Raw genomic sequence first — 20,000 nt, 5'->3', positions numbered from 1 at the left:
TTACCCTTATGGAGATCAATAATTGAAAGGCAATTGAATGAACAACACAGGCGGTGAAAAAAAATGTCTGGAATCTTAAAAGCGACGAGTAATGGACTTCGACAACAATCTATCGCCCGTCAAGCCGAAATCAAAGTGAGATGAATTTCTAATATTTTACCAAGTGTGCTGTTATGCAGAACACTGAAACCAAATGAAAAATGTTCTGGTAACTTATGGGTTCAACAAAAACAGAGAACGAATCGTTAAGTGGATCTGTGATGAACTCTGCACAGTCTTCAGGTAAAGAAATAATAATTGGAAATGTGACAGCCAAGAATTATTTGAAAAAAAGCTTATCGTCTATTTTGTGCTTCATTATTCAAGGTAAAGGTTCTTCATGGAAACGGTTTGATCCTGAAATTTATTTTGTGGCAATATTGCGTAAATTTGACATGATTTAGTTTCTTTTCTTCAAGCGCGTAATGAAATAGGAAGGGTTTTTGCCTCTAATAGCAACTATGTTTTTTTTTTTCTTTCAAAAAATCTTTTTCGTTGGAAAAGGCGGCCTCTGTGAATTCCTCATGCTTTATAATATGCGAGCTTAACTGGATGGTTTTTATTGCAATAGTAAAGAAGTTTCGGGTCAAAATGTGGTTAGCGTCTTTCTGGTGTGTTGACTTAATTAAATATACCATCTTCGCCTCGTGAGTTTGTATTTGCCGTCTACCGTAACCTTGATTTCCACTCTCAAAATTACCTACATAACCTACTTTTTGCATAGAATAAGCTTTTAGAATGATGTTCTTGTCTTCTGTGGTGATACGTGACGATTCGGAAACATTTTGTGAAAAAATATTTATGACGGGTCACACGCGCAACTTGATTGTTGTGCAAATTTTGAAAGAGAATATTAAATTATGAAAAAACACGCACGGATAGATCGTTTAAAAATCTTTATTTTTAGCGGTTATTTGAACAAAAAAGATGCAACGCTTGACGAGAAATATTTTTCTTAATATTTGAAAGAAGAAAAAATTCGCAGCAATCGGGAGGCGGTGAAAATGAGTTAACAAATTTGCATGCGTGCGTTGAAATGTGACACGCGAGGAGACAGGAATTTTATTTCTCTGACAAATGATTGACAGGTAGCCAAGGTTTTAACCTCAGAAAAATGTCTGTTTTGTCATTATAGTGTAAGGTGTAGTTTATTTGGGAAGCCAACAATATTTCGTTAACTTCCTGGTTAATCCAATTTATTGCTACGACTTGCTAGTGCAAAGATTGTTTACAATTTTTTTGCGAATTTTAAGTGTCATGAAATGACATCATTTGCCTGACAATATATCCCTTTACTCTAACCCAAAAACATTCAGATAGTAACAGACTTTATAATTATTTAACCATTTATTCTACTTTTGTACTTGTCGGCATTTTGTATCTCATATGTAGAGAATTTCAATTAAATGGCCTCTCAATCTCACGATTGTGCAAATAGTTCAGCCTGTAGTCAAAATAGATACGTTTCTCGGGAACCCGACAGAGAAGGCTTCCTGACCCGACAGATGAAATGTATTTATTCAGTTAAATATTACAAAAAGATTAAAAAAACCAAAAACGGACGTTTCTTGGCTAAAAAGTACATTGTTTTACTTTGAAAACGACGAACGATTAACATTCTTTCCCGCACAGGCAGCCAAAGCTCGTTGTACGATTTATAGACTTTTTATTGGAAAATATACTTTGAGCTTATGCACCAGTCAATTGAAACTCCCACCCCCCAGGTACCGGGGAAGGGTGACTGGGGATTCGATATAAACCCTGGTCAAAAAGCATCAAGACCCCCTCCCCCTGAGGCAGAAATTGAGATCAAATGCCCCAATACTTGGGGTAAGAAATTTAAAACAATCCAACATTTACTATTCAAAGAAATTTCAAATGTTCTGCTTTGGGTTTGTGAAGAGTGCGTTTTAGTTACTGGTACTAATTAAAGACACATTTTTTGTTCAACTATTATTTATGGGCAAAGCACCCATATTTCATTATTGCTCAAGACCATCTGATTACAAAACTGTGTATTTTCCCATGAGGGGTAACCACACTGCAGGACCTTGGAGAGGGCACTTTCTCTACAATGCCATGGGGCCAGGCTGAAGGCTTGTGCTGAGGACTCGGTTTTGCATATACACACTGTCCTGGCAGAATTGCACCATGGACGCCTCCCAAATTTCTGTCATAGTAATGTTTTGCTCCGGGACGGCGCCCATCAATCGCAGTTTTGACGGTTCCAGAATACACCACAGTACGTTACAGAAGAGAAGGCATCATAGGAAGGATACCCCTTGTGCGGCGGGAGAGTAACCTTTGAGCAGGAGAGTGTTCCTGTCCTTGTTGTGGGGTATTCCGGTAGTCCAGTAGCGCCATATAAAGTCTCTGTTCTTTTGATACATCCTCTTTACTGTTTAAACTGCAGCTTCTGCCTTACCATTTCCTTGCGGCCAATATGGGAAGGGGGTCACGTGTTCGAACCCATACTCAGAAGTTACTTGTTCTCAGTGCTGATAAACTGGCACCCATTATCCGTGACAACGCGATCAGGTATCCCGAACCTTGCAAAGTGCTCTTTCATGAGCTCTACTGCTGCTGATGCGAGTATAATGGATATAATGTCCATCTCTATCCAGTCGCTGTAGTGGCACGTATTGACTAAGTGCCATTTGGGATATCTTGGCTAATTAATGACCATGGTCGTTCTGGAGTATCATGGCTAAGCATGGGCTCTTTAGGCGCTTGACTAGCGTATTGGGCACATACTGGGCATGAAATGCACTTGTTCTTGATATCAGAGGTCATACCGGGCCAGAGGAGGGACACCTTGGTTCTTCAAATGCACGAACCTGCTCCAAAGTGTGTTTTGTGGATTTTGTCTGGCATGGCTGGTCTCATCGACTTCGGGATGACTGCCTGCTGCCCTTAATACAATATGCCATCTGCCAGAGATAATTCATCTTTGAAGGTGAGGTGGGGCCGCACTGAGGGATCCAATTTTCGTTTGTCATTTGGTCAACCAGTCATCATGAGGAAGGACAGCCTTTGCAGTTCTGTGTCCATTGCAGTTTGCTCTCGTAGATTTTCCAGGGTAAGATTGGAGACCCCAGAATTGTCCATCGCCATAGTTTCCAATTCCACTCTAAGTAGGTGTCCTCCAGAGAGATTGGCTGCAGAAAGCTGAGGATGAGGAGCCCTTGAAAGAGTGTCGGCTATGACTTGATGTGCTCTTTTCCTGTAGTTCGCAACGAATGGCCATCGTTGCAGCCTCATGCGCATGGCTTGCAGACGCCTTAGTGCTTTGTAAAGGGGTTTCTTAAAAGTTCTTTCAAGGGCTTGATGGTCTGTTTCAACCGTGATATCTGCCTTTCCGTAAAGCAGATTGTCCCATTTCTCAAATGCTAAGCATATTGCAAGACATTCTTTCTCAATAATTGCATTGTTCTGTGGCAACAGAGCAATCAAAGAGAGTATTGGTTAGCCACGGGGTTCCTAAGCGTTTAACAATCAGAAACAGGACGTATATCGGACCATGGGAGGATGCTTCATAGGCTACCAGCTAATAATAAATTCTATTTTTTGAATCAACAAGGCTGTAAATCCAACTATGTAGTAACTAGCTTGAAGGGTCCGAAAGATGCAAAGATTTGCTACAAATGTTAAGTGATTTGAGTGTACAAATGGCGACAGCGATCTACTAACTGATCCATTTTGAATGAAAAAACATGCCGTGATATGCAGTGAGTGGGAATCGAACCCGCGTCCCCCAGGTTAGTAGGAGGGTGTGCTAACCACTGCGCCATCACGACAACCCCGCTGACAACAGAGCAATCAAGGTAGTTATTGGTTAGCCACAGGGTTCCTCGGCGTTTAACATCTAGGAACGAGACGTACATCGGATCATCGGAGGATGATTCATAGGCTACTAGCTAATAACAAAATTTTATTTTTTGAATCAACAAGGTTGGAAATCCAACGATGTACTTGCAAGCTACAATCTTGGAAAAAAACTAGTTGGGAAAATGTGACGCTCTCGTTTGTCTGTGTGATAAAGATTAAATTATTCCCACTTTCCCCCCTCGCCCCATTTCAATGTTGGTTCAAAACGGGCAAAGGCTTGCACAGTATATTTTAAATAAATAATAATTGAAACTTATATAGCGCATTTTTCATGGCGAACATGATCAAATGCGCTTTACAATTTAATAAAATAAATAAAAATGAATAAAATTACAAGCAGTTATAATTAAAAATAAATTAATGTATAGATAATAATAATAATAATAATAATAATAATAACTGCGTAACAAAAAGCTCTTCCTCCAAGTGTTGAGAGTATCTTGCCACTAGGAGTCTCAAGCATAATTCTTTCGCTAGATCTGAGTAAATATCTAGATGATGATTTCCGACTGATCAATTTCAGGTGCCATGCCGTGAATAGCTTTAAAGGTAAAGAGCAGAATTTTAAATTCAATGCGGTACAAAATTGGAAGCCAGTGAAGCTGATATAAGACTGGTGTGATATGACTGAACTTCGGTTCCTTAAAAATTAGTCTCGCAGCTGCATTCTGAACTCTTTGTAACTTTTCAATTTGTACTTGTGGAAGTCCGTAGAGTAAGCTGTTACAGTAATCTAATCGGCTAGACACAAACGCATGAATTAAGGTCTCGGTGGATTTACGCGATAAATGTTTTCTTATTCGCATAATGTTATGAAGATAATAGAATGATGTATTACAAATTTTGTTTACGTGGGAGTTCATCGACAGCTTGTCGTCAATAAAAACACCGAGATTTTTCACAACTGACGATCTCATTACATCAGAATCGCCCTCGGTAATCGAAGAAATATTAACTTTAGTTAACTGTTGTCGGGTTCCTATGATAAGAAATTCCGTTTTCTCATCATTTAGAAGGAGTTTGTCATGTTCCATTCACAAGCGTATGTCCTTTATACAATTTTGCATGGCTAATGTAGCATCTTGTTGGCTAGACAACACGTCAGGCCTGAAGAAAAGATATAATTGTGAATCATCCGCATAGCAATGAGAGTTTGGAAGATGTCTTTCAATTACATGGAATAGTTTTGAAGAGTAGATGATATATAATAGGGGACCTAGACCTAGACCGGACCTAGACAGGATCCTTTTGCATCAAATTGTCAACATTGGTCTGGGGGAGGGGGAAAAGGACCAATAGACTTTGTAAGTGCATGTCAAATGATGATTAAGCTACAATTTTTCCCAAGAGGTTTGTCCAAGATTGTAGTACGTTCCGAAGGATACATAACGCTTTGCTACAAATGTTAAGTGATTTGAGTGTACAGATAGCGACAGCGATCTACTAACTGATTCATTTTAAATGAAAAACATGCTATGCCGTGAGTGGGAATCAAACCCCTGTTCCCCTGGTTAGTAGTCGGATGTGCTAACCACTGCACCATCACGACAACCCTGCTGGCAAAAGAACAGTCAAAGAGGTTATTGGTTAGCCACGAGGTTCCTCGGCATTTAACATTCAGGAACAGGACGTATATCGAAATCGGGTCATCGGAGGATGATTTATAGGCTACCAGCTAATAATAAATTATATTTTTTGAATGAACAAGGCTGGAAATCCAACGATGTAGGCACTAGCTGGGAGGATCAGAAGGATACACAACGCTTTGCTACAAATGTTAAGTGATTTGAGTGTACGAATAGCGACCATCACATACATACCTATATGAATACATAGAAAGCTACAGGAAACTTAACACCGGACAACTTCTGGGGAAAACTGTAATTGTCGTGAGTGGGATTTGAACCCACGTCCCCCTGATCACTAGTCGGGTGTGATGACCACTACACTACCAGGACAACCATGCTGGCCCCAAGGCTGATTGATCACTTAATGTGTGGCATTTACGTGGGACTCCCTAAGGATCAGTTTTTCTATGTGATAACGCTGGATCAACATGTGATTCACAGGCGGACAAGGGTAGTTAATGTAAAGAGCCGGTTAAGTAGATCCCTTGAGCCAACAACGTATCACCCCCAGGAGGATCGCAAATTGATTCACAGTCCAAGTTGAGGAGAAATTGGTCCTGAGGTACCAGGGGAGTTTTTCATCTGATGGACAGGAACATTGTTAGTAAGTGCACCGTTTCTTGGAGGATGATCTTTTGCAGCTCATTGATGTTACTGGCTCCAGGGATCTTTCCTAAATTCTGGTCCATTCCTTTTTTAATAAGTACCAGCGCACCAACAATAAACGGGAACAGTCTCTGTCCTCATATCCCACATTCTCGTGGTTTCAACACAAGGTCTTTGTATTTCGAGAGCTCTTCAATGACGTTCGTTGAGGTGTTTTGGTCGGATGGTACCGATACAGCTATAAGTTTGCAACACCAGTTGGCATGGTCCTTGATCACTATATCAGGCTTTTTCGCTAACAATTACCTATCCATATGTATCTGTATATCCCAGAGAATTGTGACTTCTTCGTTTTCGGTGAACGTCTTGGGCTTATGTTCATACCACCTCTCTGGGACGTCAATAATCTACTGCTGCTGGCACGCCTTCCCATGGATATATGCAGCTGCCTTATTGTGCCTCTCCAGGTAGTCAGTTTTGCAAATTCAGGACAGCCAGTTATTATTATTATTAGCATTATTACTTTTTGTACTGGGTGGCCTTGCCTTTGTTGTAACTTAAAAGTCACGTCAAGCTGATTGCCTCTGTTTAGTCTGATGGCATAGTGAACAAGAATAAGGCTACTGTGTTTCATTTCATTACTGTAACTACACGATATGCTTGAATTAGAGAGACGGTGCTCCGGTGCATTTTTTGACTCATATTGTTTGACACAAGGTAGATTGCCGTAGTCTTAACCCTTAGCTTGCCAAGTAGGCCACTGTGCAAGCTTCTAAGGTGGTTATAAAAAATTATGAAAACAAACGGTGAGATCAGCTCAACAAACAGATGAACATATTTTTTCCTTGCTGCAAAAAAGAAATACAAGAGGATTCAATATTTGAAATTAAGTAATGGTCTCTGCACGTTAATTTCCAACTTCAAACGTATTTTGCTGGCATTGCCACACTGCAAATTACTGAGTATTATGGTTCATACTGAAACAAGAAGAACAACTTCAGCAAACAAGCAAACTTGTGATGAACTGACCCTGTAATTTTCTTCTCATTTTTAAAATCACCCTCACCCAACAAATCAATGTCCTCTTTCGTATCATATATTTTTTTAAATTTTGATTGATTAATCAATCGTTTGATTCGATTTGATTTCATTTAGACATCCTGAAGAGGCTTGAAACAGATGAAGGCAGAAGCAAAGACACGCTAAAAGAGATCCAAGGTGAATTGACATCCATTTTAACGATTTGCGGAGTGTGCTATTTTTCTGGAGAAGAGATATTCTCCTAGGGTCACCCATCAAAGCAATACTTTTCTTCTTTACTTCGGGGATCAAGCAAACCTTTCCTGAAAAAAAAAGGAACGGAACAACTATTAGAGTTTGGTTAGTGATTGTCTCTTTTACCTTTCAAAGAGATCCTGAAACAGTTGAAGTTCTGCGAAGATAGCACAAAGGAAAAGCTCAATGAGATGGAAGGTAGGTTGGAGTGATTGTTTTTATTGGAATATGGTGCGCATGGATTACTTATAATATTATGGCAATTAAGTAGCGTTTGACCAAATACTCAAAGGGACTTACAATAGTAAGTGGGATACTTTATATGGTTATGGTGCAGATTCAGATGGCTGCCATTAAAATCTTGTTGAAATTACTGATAGGATTTGCAGATGCTCCAAAGCAGAGGGAGAGTGACAGACCCTAAATCTTTGCCCTATTCATAACCTGGAGGAAAGGTTCTTAGACCCCCCCCCCCCCTTCCAAATTCAGTCGTGATTTTATAGTCCAAAAAGCAGCCAAACCGAGCCACAAGCAAAGCTAAATTATTTTTCAGGATTGTTTTCGAACAATTCATTCGAAAATCCGTCCAAAATATCAGAAAAGGCCTCCGAATAAAACACATAGAAAGTTGAAATTTTTACGAGCCATGAAGAAATGGTCATGCCAGCACATGCAGCCCTATTTTGCCACCGTCTATACCATAAAAAAGGGTGACATTCCCATGGGCTGGATCAAGGAATATTTTGCCTTCAAAACAAATGCTTTATATCAAACCACGCTCTTATTTTTAAGTGGGCTTTCACGATCTTCATAATTGTAGAGAAAAACAATTATTCTTAAAGAAAAGTGAGATAACCTTACATCCCTCCCGCCTCTGGCCCTCAGAATGTATATATGTATGGCTTAAGACGTATGTTCCCGGTATTTGCCTCTTGCATAACCAGAGTCTATTTCACTTACATGTATGTTCACTTAGACAAAAAGGACCATAAATTTTAAAGAAAAAATGCATGCAACTGCCAAGCTGATATTTAAACAAGACGCACATGCTTGTTGAAGTAGAGGCCCGTGCGGAAATCTTGCCAAGTGCGTTTGTGTTAGCATGTAAATGACAAAGCAGTCTCTATCTCTGTTTTTATGAACATATTTCATGTCAAGTCCTCTTCCTCTATCAGCTCTGTCTTCTTTTTGCTCTTGGTAATTAGAGAAAATAATTATACTTTGCCTTTCACCCCTCTTTATTCGTAGTATTGTGCTCTGTATTGGCATTTTCTCTTTTACTTTATTGATTGATTACTATATCGATTTATTCAATTTGATTTAGACATCCTAAAGATGCTTGAAACAGATGAAGCCAGCAGTCAGGACACACTAAAAGAGGCACATGGTGAGTTCATGCATTTTATTGATTTTTTGAATGTGTTATTTTTTCTGGTTAAAAGATATTCTCCTCAGTCCCGGCGTCACCAATCGAAGTGCTACCTTTGCTGCAAGTGCTTACTTAGGGGATCAAGCAAGACCCTTCCGGAAAAAAGAATGTTATCAAGTTTCGTTCACTGCCTGTCTCTTTTACTTTTCAAAGAGATGCTGAAACAGATGAAGTCCAGTGAAGAAGGCTTAAAGGAAAAGCTCAATGAGATGGAAGGTAGGTACCATTTTTTTTGGAATACAGTGTGCAAGGGTAACTGATAATAATGGCAATCTGTATTTCCTATTCATCTAATAATATGTATAGGTTCCTATAAAGAGTATATTTCAAGAAATCCTTCTATATTCAGGGCTGGATCCCTGGAAGGGGGTGGGGGGGGGGGGGGGGTAGTGGTGCAGGAGGTGCGCACCTCTCCCTTGCCCCTACCCCATATAAATAGAACATATTTAAACAATTAAATTTTTAAAAAAAGTAGCTAAAACCGTGGCCCCCAAATCTTTATTTCGCCAAGTTTGATCAAACAAATTAAAAGCTCAGAAAAGTGAGTTTGTTGCTTTCTATTCATTGTATAAGATCTATTAAAATTCCTATATTTTTCCTATGTCATGAACTTGAACAGCATATTTTTCCTATCAGATTTTCCAAAAATGTGAGTGGGAAGCCTGAATTACTGGTAGGATTTGCAGATGCCCTGGAGCAGAGGGGGAGTGACAGACCTTAACTCTGTGCCCCATTCATGACCTGGAGGAGAGCTTCTTAGAGCTCGTCAATGCAGAGATGATTTCATAGCCCCAAAAAATTCCAAACCGAGTCAAAATCCAGTAGCTAAATTGTTTAGGATTCTTGTACAATTCATTTGAAAATCCGTCCAAAATACCTGGAAAAAAAGCTTCCGAATAAAACACAAAGGAAGTAGAAATTCCACAAGTCATTAAGAAATGCTCCTGCCAGCACATGTAGCCCTGTTTCGCCATGTCACACCATCTATACCATCAAAAGTGTCCAATGGCCTCAATGGAGAAAATATTTGCCTTCAGAAAAAATGTTTTATATCAAACCAAAATCTTACACGATCTTCATACATGTAATTGTAGAGAAAAGCCATTATTCTAAAGGAAGTCAGATAACTTAACAACCCTCCCGCCTATGGTCCTCGGGATGTATATACAATATGTATGTATGACTTAATATCTGTGTTCTCGGTATTTATCTCTTACATAATCAGAGTCCATTTGACCTATGTTTATTTAGACGAAAAGGACTTTACATTTTAAAGAAAAAAGTGCACTGAACGGCTATTGTAATCTTAAAAGTAAGGAGGACATACATGTTGAAATAGAGTCCTGCGCGGAAGTCTTGCCAAATGCTCAGTTCTTTGTTAACATATCAATGTCGTAGCATTCTCTATCTCTGTTTTTATTAAAGTATTATGTCAAGTCCTCATCATTTATTTCTGTTTGCTTTTTTTCTTCGCAATTAGCGTTGTATACTTTGCCTTTCATCCCTCTTTGAACCTATTATTGTGCTCTTTATTAACATTTTTATTTCATTGATTGATTAATATATCGATTGATCCGATTTGATTAAGACACCCTGAAGAGGCTTGAAACAGATGAAGTCAGCAGCAAAAACACACTAAAAAAAACACATGGTGAGTTCATGCGTTCTATTGACTTATTTAGTTAACTGAACTTAACTGAGGGGATCGAGCGTGAGCCATTTTCTCTTTTTTTCCTTCAAAGTGTTTTCAAAGGGTCACTTAACAACTGTTTCTTTTACTCCCAAAGAAATCTCAAAAACTTTGATAGACAAGTTCAGGGAGATGGAAGGTAGGCTCACATGTATATGGCTCTTATTTCATAAGTAAATGTCAGTGTTTTTATTGGAGAATGGCATTCATGTACATGGTTGTAACAGCGTTTGGCCATTTTCAGATATTAATGCTATTTTATTAGGAAACAATTTCAAATCCTCAACTTACCGTATTTACTCGATTAAACGCCAAGGCGTTCACTAAATTTTGAGCGTGAACTAGGCGGCGTTTATTCAAAGGCAGCGGTTATTCGAGGAAAGAGTTTATTTGAAAATGATATTTCTTAAGTCACTGACAATAATTACGGTAGATCATTTGTAAATATTCTTGAAAACAGAAGCATGTTTAGAGTTCCAGAGACAGGTCGGCCTTGATATACTGGTAAAATTCTTGTCCTTAACAACAGAACTGCACATCGTGAAAATTGTGAGGTAGTACGAGCTTGATGAAAGAGCTACAAAGTATGGCCACTTGGAACTTAATAACATGATCATACAGGAAAATAATTTTTTCCTGAATTCCCTAAACGAAAACCTAAGCGATTCAACACGAACTACTTTCCATGTGCTCTATCGCCAAAGCGTGCATATGCCAGTCAAAAAAAGAAAAGAAAACCACCCGATTGCCCTTTGTGTGGCAAGTGATATAGTATCACTGTCTTTTTATCCAATTCTCGGTTTTCACATGACGTCACGGCCGCCATGTTGGAGCTCCTAAACAAAGAAACGGCGGCCATGTTGGAGCCCCGACCAAATCCTACGGGAATTCAACTCTATTATTATGCAAACGTTTTCTTTTGCTTTCGTTGAAAAACATGGCTGTTGATCACGTCAGTGAAAACCAGCAATTACGTGTACTTAGCATAACGCAACGATTTCTTCTCTGGTTTAATGAAAGACTCAGATTTAACCCCACAGCCTTCAGCACGGAAGTCCGATGCTCAACTAACTGAGCAAAACAATCAACATGGTGTACTTGCCAGTTCCTGCTCTAGTTTTGCAAGACTGCTTATGTATAATGAAATAGCTTGTCAGAATCATTAGCAGTCAACCTACTACATGTAACTGCTAATTACGATAAACTTAAAAAAATTACCTGGTAGCTTTCTTTTAAAAGAAAATTTAAAAGATGAGAGAGAGAAAAAATGAGGGTTGTACGAACAAAGTTCATTGGCTATAGTTTTTCGAATAACATTTTTCGCCAGCATACGAACATGGCTAAATGACCCTAAGGCAACATTTGATTCTGTAATTCCAAACCCAATCGCTGATCTTCCAGAAACCATTTATTCCTGATAAAGATTGAAATTTCAAAAGATCAAAAATCTCAATACTCACCGGGTCACCCCTTATTTTACTTTTTAAAGAAATGCTGAAGCAGTTGAAATCGCACGGAGACAGCCTGAATGCTAAGCTTGGAGAGAATAAAGGTACAGTTAAATTGAAATAAAACTCGCATAATTTATGAGATGGAGTGACAGAAGTTGTTAGAAATCGCATTAGGGTATCTTAAGTGGGCCCTCATTCATAAGTTGTGCATAAAGGAAAATGTACTTACGTAGAGGGTATTGGCGGTCACCTCTGGATAAAATTTAATCACGTCAATTCAATACAGTACTGCATGATAATGAGACAAGCACTGTTCGAGTGCAGCTCATTGGTTGGGGCAGAGATCGCGGGTTCAAGATCCGTTCTGACCACTCGTTGAATTTGTTCATGGTAGTCCCTGCTACAACTTCTCGGCTGCACTTATAAATAGCCAATTGATTTGCCCTGGCTAGTTGGGATTCGTAACAGGTGTTGTTGTTGCTCCGTTGTGTCGTTTCATTGATTGTGGTCTATTGGTTTGGGGAGTGGCCAATTAAGTATGTATAGTATTGTATTGCCCTCTAGCTTAATTTTATCAAACAAACTTGCAACGCAACTTTTTTTCTGGCGTCAATACAGTACTGCATTGTAATAAGAGAAGTACTGACCCAGGAGGAATGGCAAAACCTCTTTTTGAACATTTTTTAACTTCCAAGTAAGCCGTGGTAGTGGAAAATGCATCATTATTTGTACTGACTGGCATTGAAAATGATCACTGGATTCAGGGCGACTTGCAAAGAGGAAACAAATTCAGGTCTGAAAGGGACTCTGACCTTGTGATTGCATTGCAATGCTCTACCATTTCAGCCATCGGGGATAATACATTTCTGTAGTATGAACGCGCAACAGACTTACTTCCAGATTGCGTGTGGGATCGGATGATAGAGCAGCATATGACAGTTGCATACTCATGGGTTGTTTTTTTTTTTTTTTGATTTTCTTTGCAACTCCCGAACTTACTTGTTGAATTGCGATATAGACTAGGAGTCGTCACAACCCAAAGTTCAATATATATATGGCTCTTTCTCTCAAATACTTCACTGTCAGTTGTAAGTACAGTCGACCTCAACAGAACTAAGGAATAGGTATCATTCTCAAGTATTCAACGCTGGGAGAACAACGGCGTTTTTATTCTCAATTAATGAATTTCTCTCTTTCAGATGCTTATGGGCCAGTGGTTGTCCTTATCGACGTTATTCGACAACTGTACAAAAGCCGTGAAGGATGGCTTGCGCCCTTCCCGTGGTGCGAAGAGTTCCGATTCCATCTTGACAACATTTTTACCAGGCTTAAAATGGTCAGTAGGAAAAAAGAACGCGGTGTTAAGACTGACTCCATTGTCAACATGTTGGAAATCTTCAAACCACATGAGGAATGTTTACAACCCAGAAAGATTTTGATTGAAGGACAGCCAGGCATTGGAAAGACAACCTATTGTAACAAGGTTGCTTATGACTGGGCCAAGAACTGTAAAGCTGAAGATTCGTTTCCTGATGTCCAAGTGTTGCTGTTGTTGAAATGTAAGGACGTTAACTCTGATTTATGGGAGGCTATTGATGACCAGCTTTTACCAAAAGACATAAAGAGAGAAGATAAAGAGAAGTTCTTCACCTTCGTTCAGGACCATCAGCCAAAGGTTTTGCTAGTACTTGACGGATTGGATGAGTTACCAACCCATAAATTACCCGTCTATAAAGAGATTATTCAAGGACGAATACTTCCAAAATGTTATTTAGTGGTTACAGCACGACACGAAGCTGGAATCAAAGTACGCGAATGCTGCGACACCCTGTTAGAGGTCGAAGGATTTACCAAATACGATGCAGAAGATTTTGTTTCCAGATATTTCAAGACCGAGCAGCATCTGGCTGAAAAGCTCTTGGACAAGCTGCGCACAGACGCAAGCCTTAGGGAAGTAACTGCAAATCCACTGAATGCAGCACTACTTTGCCTTCTTTGCGAAGACTTCCAAGGAGATTTTCCGAAAGCTAGAACTCTGCTTTACCTCGAAATAGTGGAATGTGTGCTGAGAAGATATAGGAAAAAGAAAGAATTACCAGAAATAGACGAAGACCTAACACAATTATACCATGCTGAATTAAAGCATCTTGGTTGTATAGCGTTGAATGGCTTGCTCAAGGATGGTCTGTATTTCGACGAGACTGCATTCCGAAATTGTACCAGCAACTTAATACCTGAATTGGGATTTCTGTCAGTTCAGCCTGGACGCAGCAAACGAAGACCGAGCCGGTGCTATGGGTTTCTACACAAGAGCTTTCAGGAGTTCTTCGCTGCATTTTATCTCAGTTGCCAGCTTGTCGATGAGGAAATTAGTCCTGTTGGTTTAGTTGCTGACACAAGATATTTTAAGGAGTTTCAACAGGTTCTCATGTTTACCTGTGGTATCTTGGCTCAACGGTGCGAGGCAAAAGCTATGGCACTTATGGCAAGTATAGCAAGTCAAATCAACCAAGTAACTGAACAGAAGAAAAGTGGTGACTATCTATGCACTGCATTGAATTGTATTAAAGAATGTGAAAACGAACAGGGTACCTTTCGAAAAGAATTGGCGCGTTCTCTTGGTTTGGTTCTTGAAATTCAGCATATTTGGTGTGAACAACGGATAGGTGACGGTGGCGCTGCTATACTGGCTGATGCAATGGCAACAAACTCGACGGTAACACTGTTGGATTTGTCTTTCAATGAAGTCGGTGACTCGGGTGCGGCTGCACTGGCTAAAGCAATAGAAGTCAATTCAACACTGACAGAGTTGGATTTATCTCGCAATAGAATCGGTATCTCGGGTGCTGATGCACTGGCTAAAGCAATGAGAAGTAATTCAACATTGACCTCGTTGGATTTGTCTTACAATGAAATCGGGGACTCGGGTGTTGATGAACTGGCTCAAGCAATGAGAAGTAATTCAACGTTGACATACTTGAGTTTAAATGGCAATGAAATCGGGGACTCGGGTGCTGTTGCACTAGCTAAAGCAATGGAAATCAATTCATCGCTGACATACTTGTATTTGTCTGACAATGAAATCGGTGACTCGGGTGCTGCTGCACTGGCTCAAGCAGAGGAACTGACAGGGCCCTTTGGTCCAGTTGAGCGCATTTCATACTAATTTGTCAAAACGTTTTCAAACGGATCCTCCCTTGGAGGTAATCGTTAGACCAAAGGCCAGAGCCCAAAAGAAGCTCATCAGGCGTTTTGCTGCAATGTGTTAGAGCAAATCGGCCAACTCAGTGTTGTACTAAAGGCTAACGCTCAAAACGTTAACCATTCAGTCTTTTCAGGAAGGGAATTCGACCTTTTTAAACTCGTTTTATAAAACCAAATTTTTGTGTTTGACTCTCCCACCGACGCAGCACAAGACGTTTGAGAGAAATGTTTATATTTGTAGTGCGGGCAAGAGAGGAAAGAGAAAAATGATCCTCGCACAATATTAATATTTTTTGTCTATAGCCTGTTCTTCAAATATAAACATTTCAGCCATTGAGTCATTTCACTGGAACACATGAGCCCAACACATTAGGGGCTTTAGATCGGAGGACGAGAACAAATACGAGATTTCCGTACGGAACATTCGCTTTAGGTTTGGAAGATTTTCGAAGTGCGCGTGCTCAGAACACAAAACTGGCACTTAGTCCAATCTCGATCCCAGAGCTCTTCTCCTTTGTGCATTACTAAGTGAGGGAGAGGAGAGCTCTGAGAAACCCTTAAGACAAGTGTCTTCTCATTGGTTTTCGCGAAGAACAACGAAAAGAGTCTCTGGTTGGTGCATTCATGTAAGCACGAGGAGTGAGCAGGCCCTGTAAGGTTCAAATAGCCAATCTTTGGTTATAAAAACCCTACTGCGCATGTTCTCCTACATAGAGGTTCCCAGAGCCTCGGGTCATGCGGAGACTTAAGATCCGAGGCTGTGATGACGATAATTAACAATTATTCGCCGAAGGCGAAGTGATTATCGGTGAATATTCATCGAGACGAAGTCGAGGTGCATATTCACCGGTAATCACTGAGCCTGAGGCGAATAATTCTTTTAGTATAAATACACAGGTGATTATTTCAAAAAAGAGAAAAAAAAAGCATTTCAACGCAAAATCATCATCACTTACGGTGGCAAAACGACTACTGGTAGCCATTTTGTTCCTCGAGGCGATTATCGGCTGATAATCCGAGATAGCGAGCCAATGAGAGCGCGCGATTTTGTGTAATCATATGTGTGTGTATACTAATGACTTTTAGTCGTCCTTATCCTCAGATTTAAGGGTCCCTATCGCCCTTCTCCCAACTGAGTTGCGTAACTACCTGTATTTTTCTGGTGCTCGTAAAGACAGTTCCTTAAATTGTCCAGATGACTGTGCGTATCATTGTTCTCTTTCGACACGAAATTTGTTCAGAAACTGATCCAGCACAACTTTTCTTTTTTTTTACAGCCTTTGCTGTCTGTGAAGTTTCCACGAGTCAGTGTAGTCTTATAGTTGAGGGTGCAAGACTAACATGTGCATGTTCTAGGTTCAAATTAATCTCCCTCTGTTAAGGATTTGCTTCCTAAGCTGAAGTGTTAACGTTTAACCATGCTTTGTACAAACTCAACTAGTTGTGTCTTTCCAGGGTTTTGGTTTCTTTATACTTATAATGATAATGATAATGATAATGATAATAATAATAATAATAATAATAATAATAATGATAATAATACAAAGGCTTCGTAGCAGCACGAAATAGAATATTGCTCTGATGAACCACACGATGTTTTTGAAGTTCATTCTTAGATGAGACGCCATGCATCGTCAGTTAAATAAAATGAAAATATGCAGTAAATAGTATAACAAAGTGAGATATTAACGATATATTAACGATAACAATTAAGGATGACGGCGCGAGCCAAAAAAAAAAAGAACTATTTAAGCTTAGAAAGGAGACTAATTAATATGAAAGGAATACATTAAGACGTTTGACTTGGGAATTTAAAGACGGCTGCTCCCAAAGGATGTGCATTGAAAGCTTGCGGAAGCAGAGTTGGGAATTTTGAAATAATCTTCTGAGCAAAGGGAGCGACGATTGTCAAAACTTGTCAGGTGTTTAAAGATGTGATAATCTTTGCATGTGTCTGTTGGTTTCACCAACATAACAGGCACTACAGCCTGCACATGAAAACCTTTAAATGACTCGCGATCGTAAATCCGTAGGGATAGGATCCTTGACCCCAAACCAGCTCCTGGTTTTACACGGGGTGAACACCAATTTAATGTCTAGGTCAGTGCAAAAAGTGCTAACTAATTAATTTCTTAATTTTGGGTTGTGATGGAAAAAGGGCCGATGTATACGGTAATTTAAAATACAAACATTTGTCCTTACGAGTAGCACCCTGAGAGGAATCGGAGGTGAAGTGATTGTGAAGAAATTTTGTAACAATATTCTCGATGACGTTAAAAGGGAACAAATTCCTCCTTAATGTTTTGGTAACGTTAATATTTATGTCAAGGTGAAAGCCAGCCCAAGTATAATAATAATAATAATAATAATAATAATAATAATAACAATAATAATAATAATGATAATAATAATAATAACAACAACAACAACAACAACAACAATAATAATATTTTATATTCTTTATATATGTTAAGAGACAATACCCATGGAGAGTCGAGAATAGGACAAAACGCTGCCCCTTGCACAGGTCGAGCTCCTAATTTTTTTCCTTCTACACACGGCCCTACCAGTTGCATGCTTTACAATAAATACTGCTGTGAGTAAATAGAAGTTTGTAGACTTTATTTTACCTCGGCCACCTGCTATAATTCCCAGAATAAGAGCTTTCTCTGCTCGACTCAGACGGTTTGAATTTTTGAACATTTCGTGTGCAGCTAGCATTTGGTCTCGCTGCAACAAAACAAACAAAAACAGATGATCCTTGATGGTAGCAACATTGTACGTAAGTGACTACATCACGATACAGGGAAAGCTACTACCACCCCCTGGGGCCACCAGAAGAACTGAGAGGTGTACTTGTTATTATTATTATTATTATTATTATTATTATTATTATTATTATTAGTAGTAGTAGTACTAGTACTAGTACTAGTCTTGTTGTTGTTGTTGTTGTTGTTGTTGTTGTCATTGTCATTGTCGTTGTTATTGTTATTGTTATTTTTATTGTTATGGTTATTGTCATTGTCATAAATGAAATTGAAATTTTGCATTTCAACAAAAAGCAACTGGAACTTTTTTATGACATAGTGACGTGTTTGGACCACTTTGCTTTACCTTACCATTGCAATAATGACAATAATAATAATCATAATGAATGATGATGAAAACTTTAATAATAATAACATATTTTTGTGGAATGACCACCAAACCAGTGACACATGGTTAGTACCCACAGTGAGTGTCCACTGTCGTTTATTTCCCTGCTGTTGTTGACTGATGCCAGGTGTGGCTGAAGTAGGAACGGCAGATGGAGTCTTGTTTTTTTCATCCGCAGACAAGCGTGCTGTAGAGGTTGCTAAACTGGCTGCTAGTGCTGCAGCTGCTGCTTGTGTCTTCTGTCTCTCCCTCATCATTATCTGCCGTTGTTTTTCAACATGCATCTGATAAAACAAACAAACGTTCTATTATCTGCAGGACAGGGTTCGTTATAAAGTGCTCCCAACCTTAAATAAACATATTTTCGCTTTAAATGCACTGTAAAAATCAACAAAACCAAAAGTAGTTTGCTTCCACTGACGTTCAGTGTGTATGTTATGGTTAATATTTCCCTGGTTATTTATTTATTTATTTATTTATTTGTTTTTTAAGCCAGTTCAATTGTGATTTTCCTTTGTTTCAGATTATAGTGGTGATTGAATATTTAGGCAAATTCAAATTTGAACTGATTTGCAAAGTTTTGAACCAAAGAAATATTTGAACCACGACATGTACACCTGCTGAACCACTGGATGGCTGCAAATTGCAGCAAAGTAAGACTGTTTTCGCCAGGTCAAGCACACTTACGTTCAGAAATGCAGGTAATTACAAGGCACCCCAATTTTGACCTCTAACACGAAGTGTTCCTCTAAGTATAAGCATATTTACTATTAATTTAGCAACAACAGGAGGGGCTGGGGGGAGGGTGGGCTAAGCCTCCTCCACCACTTTTCTCCTATTGTGTTTTTTCTCGTAAACCTCCCCCCTCCCCTCACACTTCCGTGATCCATACCAGAACACTGCCCAACTCTTCCCACCCCCCCCCCCCCTTCACTTTCAAACGTACTCCGCGGCCGCTGCGTATGGGTTGGTGTTATTTCCTGGTAAAAGTAAAGGCAACTGTTTGTCTTCACTTGAGAATCAGAGTTTAGGGTACACTTTGTGACGTTCATTGTCAATCTTTCCAGACGCGAGTGAGGTTGAAGTTGGGAAGAAGAGCAAGGGGACACCCTGTGATGCGTATAAAAATAGTTGCACATCTAATTGCGAGCATTTCTGCACATATCTGGTCATGTGATATATTTTTGATTTAAACAAAAAACCCTCAACAAAAGTGTGCAGAGATAAGATCTTTGATCTCGTATGGACTACATGTATGTGTAGCTCCTGCTGTGTCAACTTAACTTAACTTGATGAACTTTTATAGCGCTATAAGTTATAATAACTATATTCTAATGCGCCTTACATATATCATATAATTTAAATAAAAGTAGAATAACCTTACTTGTTTACATAGACTAGAACGGAAAATTAAAAAAAAAAAGTCTATTAACAATGTCCATATGCTTGCCTAAATAAAAAAAAAGTTTTAAAATTAGCTTTGAATGTATCTACGTTTGCTGAATTACAAATTGCTAGTGGCCGACTATTCCAGACCCTTGGTACGGCGACGGCAAATGCACAGTCGCCAAATGATTTACATTTACATTTAGTTCGTGAGACCAAGAGGAGGTGTTGATCGTCGCAACGCGAAG

The 20,000-nt window shown here is 39.3% G+C and overlaps 2 protein-coding genes across 2 annotated transcripts in view; both read left to right on the top strand.

The window, feature by feature from the left end:
- The window catches only part of LOC138030617 (uncharacterized), a 124,253-nt gene that overhangs the window by 29,227 nt on the left and 75,026 nt on the right, over positions 1–20,000 (top strand). The window contains exons 9-12 of the mRNA XM_068878505.1: positions 7,317–7,379; positions 7,572–7,634; positions 8,761–8,823; positions 9,019–9,081. Of these exons, the coding sequence (XP_068734606.1) occupies positions 7,317–7,379; positions 7,572–7,634; positions 8,761–8,823; positions 9,019–9,081 (252 nt within the window). The remainder of the gene's footprint in view (positions 1–7,316; positions 7,380–7,571; positions 7,635–8,760; positions 8,824–9,018; positions 9,082–20,000) is intronic.
- LOC138029105 (protein NLRC3-like) lies at positions 10,658–16,766 on the top strand. Its single transcript, XM_068876810.1, has 3 exons — positions 10,658–10,694; positions 12,045–12,107; positions 13,206–16,766. Exons 1-3 carry the CDS (start codon positions 10,688–10,690, stop codon positions 15,170–15,172), a joined length of 2,037 nt encoding a protein of 678 aa, XP_068732911.1. The 5' UTR covers positions 10,658–10,687; the 3' UTR covers positions 15,173–16,766.

The sequence above is a fragment of the Montipora capricornis genome, chromosome 13 (genome assembly GCF_036669925.1).
Source record: "Montipora capricornis isolate CH-2021 chromosome 13, ASM3666992v2, whole genome shotgun sequence".
Classification (NCBI taxonomy): domain Eukaryota; kingdom Metazoa; phylum Cnidaria; class Anthozoa; order Scleractinia; family Acroporidae; genus Montipora; species Montipora capricornis.
Note: the sequence above shows the minus strand (reverse complement) of the source record. Positions and strands in the feature narration are given on the sequence as shown.